This window comes from Rhinoraja longicauda, chromosome 5 (assembly GCF_053455715.1).
Source record: "Rhinoraja longicauda isolate Sanriku21f chromosome 5, sRhiLon1.1, whole genome shotgun sequence".
NCBI classification, from domain to species: Eukaryota; Metazoa; Chordata; class Chondrichthyes; order Rajiformes; family Arhynchobatidae; genus Rhinoraja; species Rhinoraja longicauda.
This window is the reverse complement of record NC_135957.1, coordinates 82,227,600-82,237,726: the sequence shown is the minus strand read 5'-3', so window position 1 is coordinate 82,237,726 and position 10,127 is coordinate 82,227,600. Positions and strand designations below refer to the sequence as shown.

General features: G+C 49.1%; 1 protein-coding gene across 1 annotated transcript in view; it reads left to right on the top strand.

The window, feature by feature from the left end:
- Positions 1-1,048: 1,048 nt before the first annotated feature.
- The window catches only part of LOC144593777 (prolyl endopeptidase-like), a 93,911-nt gene continuing 84,832 nt past the window's right edge, over positions 1,049-10,127 (top strand). The window contains exons 1-2 of the mRNA XM_078399853.1: positions 1,049-1,205; positions 7,185-7,259. Coding sequence (XP_078255979.1) covers positions 1,167-1,205; positions 7,185-7,259 — 114 coding nt within the window. The 5' untranslated portion in view covers positions 1,049-1,166. The remainder of the gene's footprint in view (positions 1,206-7,184; positions 7,260-10,127) is intronic.

Sequence of the window (10,127 nt, the reverse complement as noted above, 5' to 3'; positions counted from 1 at the left end):
CATGATCACATTGAATGGCGGTGCTGGCTCGAAGGGCCGAATGGCCTCCTCCTGCACCTATTGTCTATTGTCTATTAACATATATAACATATAACAACTACAGCATGGAAACAGGCCTGTCCGGCCCTACCAGTCCACGCCGACCATTCTCCCTGACCTAGTCTCATCTACCTGCACTCAGACCATAACCCTCTAATCCCCTCCTATCCATATACCTATCCAATTTACTCTTAAATAATAAAATCGAGCCACCCTCCGCCACTTCCACCGGAAGCCCATTCCATACAGCCACAACCCTCTGAGTAAAGAAGTTCCCCCTCATGTTACCCCTAAACCTTTGTCCCTCAATTCTGAAGCTATGTCCCCTTGTTGGAATCTTCCCCACTCTCAAAGGGAAAAGCCTACCCACGTCAACTCTGTCCGTCCCTCTCAAAATTTTAAAAACCTCTATCAAGTCCCCCCTCAACCTTCTACGCTCCAAAGAATAAAGACCCAACCTGTTCAACCTCTCTCTGTAGCCTAAGTGCTGAAACCCAGGCAACATTCTAGTAAATCTCCTCTGTACCCTCTCCATTTTGTCGACATCCTTCCTATAATTTGGCGACCAGAACTGCACACCATACTCCAGATTCGGCCTCACCAATGCCCTGTACAATTTCAACATTACATCCCAACTTCTATACTCGATGCTCTGATTTATAAAGGCAAGCATACCAAACGCCTTCTTCACCACCCTATCCACATGAGATTCCACCTTCAGGGAACATTGTCTATTGTCTATTGTCTATTGTCTATTGGACATCTAGTCCTAGACTCTCCCACCAGTGCAAACATCCTCCCCAACATCACTCTATCCAAGAATTCAAGGATGTTCACGCCTGGCGTGCGCGCTCACCTCCACTGACGCAAATACGTGCGCGCCCACGCCCGTCGACGCTGCCCGGGCCGTGCGCGGCCACTACGGGTGACGCGAGTCCGTGCGCGCGGCCACGCCGGGTGACGTGCGCGGTCAGGCCGGGTGACGCGAGCCGTGCGCGGTTACGCCGGGTGACGTGCGCGGCCACGCCGGGTGACGCGGGTCCGTGCGCGCTCACTCCTGGCGGAGCGGCGGTTGGGTTCAGTTAGCAGACGGCGTGTTGGCAGACGACGACGACGACGACGACGAGATGGCGATCCCCTATCCAGAGGCCCAGCGGCACGACAGCGTGAGTGGGACCCCGGGACCGGGGGGAGAGACGGAGGGGTCGGGGGGTGGGGGTCGGGTGTGGGGGTCGGGTGTGGGGGCGGGGGTCTCCCTCCACCCGCCCGCCCGCGGCTTTGTTCCAGCAACGCCGGTGCTTTTTCTTTCTTTCTTTTCCTTTTCTTGCAAATGGCATCGCCCCAACTCCCCCCCCCCCCCACTGCACCCCCCTCCCAAACTGCACCACCCCCCCTCCCCCACTGCACCCCCCTCCCAAACTGCACCACCCCCCCCTCCCCCACTGCACCCCCCTCCCCCACTGCACCCCCCTCCCCCACTGCACCCCCCTCCCCCACTGCACCCCCCCTCCCCCACTGCACCCCCCCTCCCCCACTGCACCCCCCTCCCCCACTGCACCCCCCCCCCGCTGCACACCCCCCCCCCGCTGCACACCCCCCCCCCGCTGCACACCCCCCCCCCCCGCTGCACATCCCCCCCCCCCGCTGCACGCACACCCCCCGCTGCACCCCCCTCCCCCGCTGCACGCACACCCCCCACTGCACCCCCCTCCCCCGCTGCACCCCCCCTCCCCCGCTGCACCCCCCCCCGCTGCACGCACACCCCCCACTGCACACCCCCCTCCGCTGCACGCACACCCCCCCGCTGCATCCCCCTCCCCCGCTGCACGCACACCCCCCGCTGCACCCCCCTCCCCCGCTGCACGCACACCCCCCCACTGCACCCCCCTCCCCCGCTGCAACCCCCCCTCCCCCGCTGCACCCCCCCCCCCCGCTGCACGCACACCCCCCACTGCACACCCCCCCCCGCTGCACGCACCCCCCCCGCTGCACCCCCCTCCCCCGCTGCACGCACACCCCCCACTGCACACCCCCCCCCCGCTGCACGCACACCCCCCGCTGCACCCCCCTCCCCCGCTGCACGCACACCCCCCCACTGCACACCCCCCCCCCCCCCCCCCCCCCCCCCCCGCTGCACGCACACCCCCCGCTGCACCCCCCCTCCCCCGCTGCACGCACACCCCCCACTGCACACCCCGAATGGCCTCCTGCACCTATTGTCTATTGCCCCCCTCACCCAGATCACCCTTGTCCCGACCCCTTTACTCTTGCCCCATCCCCACATTTCCCTGACTTGTGTTCCCCGGGGTTGATGCGGGGAGTGTGGTGGGGTGGCACTGGACAAGTAACAGTTTGGGGGCTGTGGAACCTTTGTGGGGGAAGAATCTTGTATTTAGACGGGTGGGGGTGTTTTCTCCAGAGCGTTGAAATCTTTGTGAGGGAGAGGTGAGAACCATGAGGGGAGGTAGGATTGCATGCTGACAGGGAGAGGACTCAGAAACCTGACCCTGGAGGTACTGGGATGTTAATAAGGTTACGGGGACCTTGGTGCAATGTCCCATGGTGTTAGACAATAGACAATAGACAATAGACAATAGGTGCAGGAGTAGGCCATTCAGCCCTTCGAGCCAGCACCGCCATTCAATGCGATCATGGCTGATCACTATCAATCAGTACCCCGTTCCTGCCTTCTCCCCATACCCCCTCACTCCGCTATCCTTAAGAGCTCTATCCAGCTCTCTCTTGAAAGCATCCAACGAACTGGCCTCCACTGCCTTCTGAGGCAGAGAATTCCACACCTTCACCACCCTCTGACTGAAAAAGTTCTTCCTCATCTCCGTTCTAAATGGCCTACCCCTTATTCTCAAACTGTGGCCCCTTGTTCTGGACTCCCCCAACATTGGGAACATGTTATCTGCCTCTAATGTGTCCAATCCCCTAATTATCTTATATGTTTCAATAAGATCCCCCCTCATCCTTCTAAATTCCAGTGTATACAAGCCCAATCGCTCCAGCCTTTCAACATACGACAGTCCCGCCATTCCGGGAATTAATCTAGTGAACCTACGCTGCACGCCCTCCATAGCAAGAATATCCTTCCTCAAATTTGGAGACCAAAACTGCACACAGTACTCCAGGTGCGGTCTCACCAGGGCCCGGTACAACTGTAGAAGGACCTCTTTGCTCCTATACTCAACTCCTCTTGTTACGAAGGCCAACATTCCATTGGCTTTCTTCACTGCCTGCTGAACCTGCATGCTTCCTTTCATTGACTGATGCACTAGGACACCCAGATCTCGTTGAACTCCCCCTCCTCCTAACTTGTGGGAGGGTAAGATGATTTCTGATGTTTGGGATGTTTTACTTTTAATTACAGTAAGAAATAAGATTCTCAATGTCATAAACTGGGAATCAGGAAGAACCAGAGAGACACAAAGTGAAAATAAATCAGCAGAAGCTAGTGCACAGGTGCAAGTAACAATCAGAACAGCTAATTTGGTAGCAGACTTTATCTCAAGGGGCTTGGAATTCAAGGGGGAAAATATTGCAGAGACAAGGAACTGCAGAAGCTGGTTGTGTAGGAAAATAACTGCAGATGCTGGTACAAATCGAAGATATCACAAAATGCTGGAGTAACTCAGCAGGTCAGGCAGCATCTTCGAGTGAAGGAATGGGTGACGTTTCAGATCGAGACCCTCCTTCGGCCTGAAGAAGGGTCTCGACCTGAAACGTCACCCATTCCTTCCCTCCAAGATGCTGCCTGACCTGCTGAGTTACTCCAGCATTTTGTGATACCTGCAGAAGCTGGTTAACACACAAAAGGACACAAAGTGTTGGAGTAACTCAGCAGGGCAGGCAGCATCTCTGGAGAACATGGATAGGTGATGTTTCATTCAGAGAATATTGTATTTCACTTCTGCCCCTATTTGAAGTACTGTACTGCATTCAGTTCCTTCTCCCTTCAGGCAAGAGGTACAGAAGTGTGAAAACACACACCTCCAGATTCTGGGACAGTTTCAGGCAATTGAGACATCCTCTCACCGGCTAGTGAGTGGGCCTGACCTTCACTCTACCTAGGGTAGACACACAATGCTAGAGTAACTCAGCGGGTTAGGCAGCATCCCGGGAGAGTAGGAATGGGTGACGTTTTGGGTTGAGACCCTTCTTGAGACATCTCGACCCCGAAACGTCACCCATTCCTTCTCTCCCGAGATGCTGCCTGACCCGCCGAGTTACTTGAGCATTTTGTGTCTACCTTCGATTTAAACCAGCATCTGCAGGTTTTTTTTCCCTACACATCCCTCCCATCTACCTCATTGGAGACCTTCAAACTATCTTTGATCGGACTGGACTTTATCTTGCATTAAACATGGCACCCTTTATCCTGTGTCTACACTGTGGATAGCTTCATTGTAATTCTGTCGGTCTTTTCGCTGACTGGATAGCTCATAACAAAAAGCTTTTCACTGTACCTTGGTACACACGACAATAATAAACTAAACTAAAATAGTTCTGGGTACTTCATGGGCTCTTTCGAATGACAAAAGGATTTGATAAAGAACGGGAAAATGTAATTTAATCAGTAGATCCAGGCCAAATTAGAGCTTGATCATTCTGGAGTGAAATCTGGGAGCATCTCTTTCTTTTGTTGGACTAAGGAAGCTGGTGACTAGAAATGGATAAGACATGGTTGATTTTTGTTTTAGTTTCGTTTATTGTCACGTGTACCGGGGTACAGTGAAAAGCTTTTGTTGCGTGCTAACCAGTCAACAGAAAGACAATACATGATTACAATTGAGCCATCCATCGTGTACAGATGCAGGATAAAGGGAATAACGTGAATAGGGTTTCGTGCAAGATAAAGTCCGGTAAAGTACAATAAAAGATAGTCCGAGGGTCTCCAATGAGGTAGGTTGCTCAGGTAGGTAGCGCCAATGAGGTAAGTAGCTCAGGACTGCTCTCTAATTGTTGGCAGGATGTTGTAAACTGAAAGTAACCATAATACATGGAAAACAACATTTCTTTAATTTGCAAACTCATATATGCTAACTAATATTTGCAATCAATAGGTACTATCACAACATTTAAGAGACATTTAGACAGCTACATGGATAGAGATGGGAGGAACTGCAGAGTCTGAAGAAGGGTCTCGACCCAAAATGCCACCTATTCCTTTTCTGCAGAAATGCTGTTTGACCTGCTGAGTTACTCCAGCTTTTTGTGTCTATCTTAGCTACATGGATAGGATAGGTTTGGAGGGACATGGGCAGGAGGCAGGCGGGGACATCGCCAAAGAAGTCCAGGTTTGTAGGATAATTAATTTATTTACAAAATGCTGGAGTAACTCAGCAAGTCAGGCAGCATCTCGGGAGAGAAGGAATGGGCGACGTTTCGGGTCGAGACCCTTCAGACTGATCAAGGATAATTGTAGGATAATTGGCTTGATGTAGATGTAAATTGTCCCTAGAATGTGTAGAATAGTGTTAGTGTGTGGAGATCGCTGGTCGGTGCGGACTCGGGCCGAAGGGCCTGATTCCGTGCTGTATCTAAACTAATTTTATTTGTATAGCACATTTAAAAACAACCCACGTTGACCAAAGTGCTGTATAAAATTATAAAAGGACTGGACAAGCTAGATGCAGGAAAAATATTCCCAATGTTGAGGAAGTCCAGAACCAGGGGCCAATAGTCTAAGAATAAAGGGGAGGCCATTTAAAACTGAGGTGAGAAAAAACCTTTTCACCCAGAGAGTTGTGAATTTGTGGAATTCTCTGCCACAGAGGGCAGTGGAGGCCAATTCACTGGATGAATTTAAAAGAGAGTTAGATAGAGCTCTAGGGGCTAGTGGAATCAAGGGATATGGGGAGAAGGTAGGCACGGGTTACTGATTGTGGATGATCAGCCGTGATCACAATGAATGGCGATGCTGGCTTGAAGGGCCAAATGGCCTCCTCCTGCACCTATTTTCCATGTTTCTCTAAACTAGTGTAGTTGGGGCATGTTTGTCGGTGTGAGCAAGCTGGCCTGTTTCAATGCTGTATAACACTGACTAATTTACGGTTCATATTTAAATTATATCTAATCCATTAAATTTCTGGACCATGTCTCCAAGATGGAGAAATGGCATCTCTTGACGTGGATTGGTCCCTGACAAGGAGGGGGTAGTGGTGGCGGAAGTAGAGAGGAGAAAAGAAAGGGGTGAATAAATGGAGCAAACTTTACTCTGACCACAGGCATTGGTGTGAAATCCAGGAGGTCTTTTATGTAAATTGCTAGGTTGATGCTTACTATATTTAATGTCGTCCACACTGAAAATACTTTTACAATAATGTGAATTTAGATAAGTGTACCTGAATATTACAGATTGAGTAAACGCTTTAATTGCAAAATTAAGTGTTTGTGTAGAAAGATTAGATCAGAAAAAATCATGTTAAAGATACAAAATCGTGAGAGGAATAGATCATGGGCTAGACTCCAGCCCAGAGTAGGGGAATCGAGAACCAGAGGACATAGGTTTATGGTGAGGTGGGGGGGAGAGATTTAATTGGAACCTGAGGGGTTGCTTCCAAGATGGCACTCAACCCAGGCGACTATTTGCCAACCACAGATGTAGATCTACAATCATATTACAATTGCCCCACACTTTTAAATCTCTACTCCTACAGCAACATTTCTCACGTAAAGTGATTAGCTTATCATGCATCTACACTGCGAATGGCTCAATTGTAATCATGTATTGTCTTTCTGCTGGCTGGTTAGCACGCAACAAAAGCTTTTCACTGTACCTCGGTACACGTAAACAATAAACAAAACTGAAACTGAACTTAATTTTTTTACACAAAGGGTGGTTGGTATATGGAACGAGCTGCTGGAGGAGGAAGTTAAGGCAGGTAGTATTGCAACATTTAAGATACATTTATACAGGTACATGGATAGGACAGGTTTGGAGGGATATGGGCCAAATGCAGGCATGTGTATCTAGTGTAGATGGGACATGTTGGTCGGAGTGGGCTAGTTGGGCCGAAAGGCATGGTTCTAAGTTGTACAAATGCATGGTTCCACGCTGCATGACTCTATAAGTATGCCAAATTAAAGTGCCATAATGAGGATTTATTTCATTCATTATTGTTATTATCTGTTGACAGATTGATGACTACCATGGCTGTAAAATTTCTGACCCCTATAGATGGCTGGAAAATCCTGACAGTGAAGAGACTAAGGTAAATTGAATAATCATTTTTAATACATTTCCGAAAGGATTTATAAATAATGAAACCCAGGCCTGTACAAGACCTGCGTAGAGACGGACATTGGTTTGCAGGACCATCAAAATGGAGGCGATGGCTGCAACAGGCATTTGGCCAGCTGCAGCTGGGACTGTAAAATGGCCCCTCTTGCATCTGGAGCTGTTATGTCCATCTGTATGAACCGGGGGATTTTGCTTATGCATAGGGATAGTCGTGCTGAGCTGTATGGTACACGTGACAATGTAGACACCATTAAAGCATTTAAACACAATTATTGAATACAATAATTTGTAAGTTTGCATTTTAGATTTATGTTTTTTGTTGAGGAAAGAAAAAAAACAAAATTCAGATTCATATTGAAAATTAAGGTTTACAGTTCCTGGAAAAGTGTTCAAAGCCGTTTTAGAGATGCTTAAAATAGAATTGAATGATATTTGAAGGTTTATCAAAACAGGATTCCAGGTGAAGATTGTTGAGGGACTAAAACTAATTGGATAATTCTACCAATGTACCAGCACAAACACGTTGGGTTAAATGAATTGTTTTTGTGTAGTTTAGAGATACAGCACGGAAACAGGCCCTTCAGCCCACCGAGTCCACACCGACCGGCGATCCCCACACACTAACACTATCCTACACACACGAGGGACAATTTACATCTATTCCAAGACAATTAGCCTACAAACCTGTTTATCATTGGAGTGTGGGGCGAAGCTTCCCAGAGAAAACCCACGTGGGTCATGGGGAGAACATACGAACTTCATAACTTCATACAGACAGCATCCGTACAGGAAACGTGGAGTAAGGATTAACGGGTCCCTTTCAGAATGGCAGGCAGTGACTAGTGGGGTACAGCAAGGCTCGGTGCTGAAACCTCAGCTATTTACAATATACATTAATGAGTTAGATGAAAGGATTAACAGTACATTTACAAGCTCCACTGGCTCCCCATCCCCCAGAGAATCCAGTACAAACTCCTCCTCATGACCTACAAAGCCCTCCATAACCTGGCCCCATCCTACCTGACTGACCTCCTCCACAGACACACTCCCACCCACACCCTCCGCTCTGCTGCTGCTAACCTCCTGCCCCCCCCCATCCGGACCAAACTCAGATCCTGGGGGGACAGGGCTTTCTCCATCGCTGCTCCCACCCTCTGGAACTCACTACCCCAAACCGTCAGAGACTCCTCACTCACCACATTCAAAACATCACTGAAGTCTCACCTGTTCAGCAATGCCTTCGACCACTGACCGTCACCTCACCTTCTTTTTCCTTTTCTGTTCGTTTACTTATTTATTTATTTTCTTCTCTATGTTTTAGTAAACCCCGTAAAGTGTCTTTGAGTGTTTAGAAAAGCGCTATATAAATGTAATGCATTATTATTACATTCTTGCTAATGAGGGAGTGCAGTGTAGGTTCACGAGGTTAATTCCCGGGGTGGCGGGATTGTTGTATGTTGAAAGAATGGAGCGACTGAGCTTGTACACATTGGAATTTAAGGTATCACAAAATGCTGGAGTGACTCAGCAGGTCAGGCAGCATCTAGGAGAGAGGGAATAGGTGACGTTTCGGGTTGAGACCCTTCAGACTGATGTCAGGGGGGCGGGACAAAGAAAGGATATGTGGAGACAGGAAGACAGTGGGAGAACTGGGAAGGGGGAGGGGAAGAGAGGGACAGAGGAACTATCTAAAGTTGGAGGTCAATGTTCATACCGCTGGACTGTAGGCTGCCCAAGCGAAATTCTCGACCCGAAACGCAACCCGTTCCCTCTCTCCTAGATGCTGCCTGACCTGTAGCATCCGGAGAGAGGGAATTTTGTCATACTCCAGCACTTTGTGATACCTTCGAATTTTCCCAGCATCTGCAGTTATTTTCCTACACAACTTGGAATTTAGAAGGATAAGAGGGGATCTTATTGAAACATATAAGATTATTAATGGATTGAACCTGGTAGAGGCAGGAGACAATAGACAATAGGTGCAGGAGGAGGCCATTCGGCCCTTCGAGCCAGCACTGCCATTCAATGTGATCATGGCTGATCATTCTCAATCAGTACCCCGTTCCTGCCCTCTCCCCATACCCCCTGACTCCGCTATCCTTAAGAGCTCTATCTAGCTCTCTCTTGAATGCATTCAGAGAATTGGCCTCCACTGCCTTCTGAGGCAGAGAATTCCACAGATTCACAACTCTGACTGAAAAAGTTTTTCCTCATCTCAGTTCTAAATTGCCTACCCCTTAGTCTTAAACTGTGGCCCCTTGTTCTGGACTCTCCCAACATTGGGAACATGTTTCCTGCCTCTAACGTGTCCAACCCCTTAATAATCTTATATGTTTCGATAAGATCCCCTCTCATCCTTCTAAATTCCAGTGTATACAAGCCTAGTCGCTCCAGTCTTTGAACATATGACAGTCCCGCCATTCCGGGAATTAACCTAGTAAAACTACGCTGCACGCCCTCAATAGCAAGAATATCCTTCCTCAAATTTCCTCAAAACGTTCCTGATGTTGTGGGAGTCCAGAACCAAGGGCCATAGTTTAAGAAAAAGGGGTAGGCCATTTAGAATGGAGACGAGGAAAAACTTTTACACTCAGTTGTGAATCTGTGGAATTCTCTGCCTCAGAAGGCAGTGGAGGCCAATTCTGCATGCTTTCAAGAGTTAGATAGAGCTCTTAAAGATAGCGGAGTCAAGGGATATGGGGAGAAGGCAGGAACCGGGTACTAATTGTGGATGATCAGCCATGATCACAGTGAATGGCAGTGGTGGCTCAAAGTGCCAAATGGCCTACACTTGCACCTATTGTTTATTGCCTGTTTATTATAGTCAGGATCAACCCCA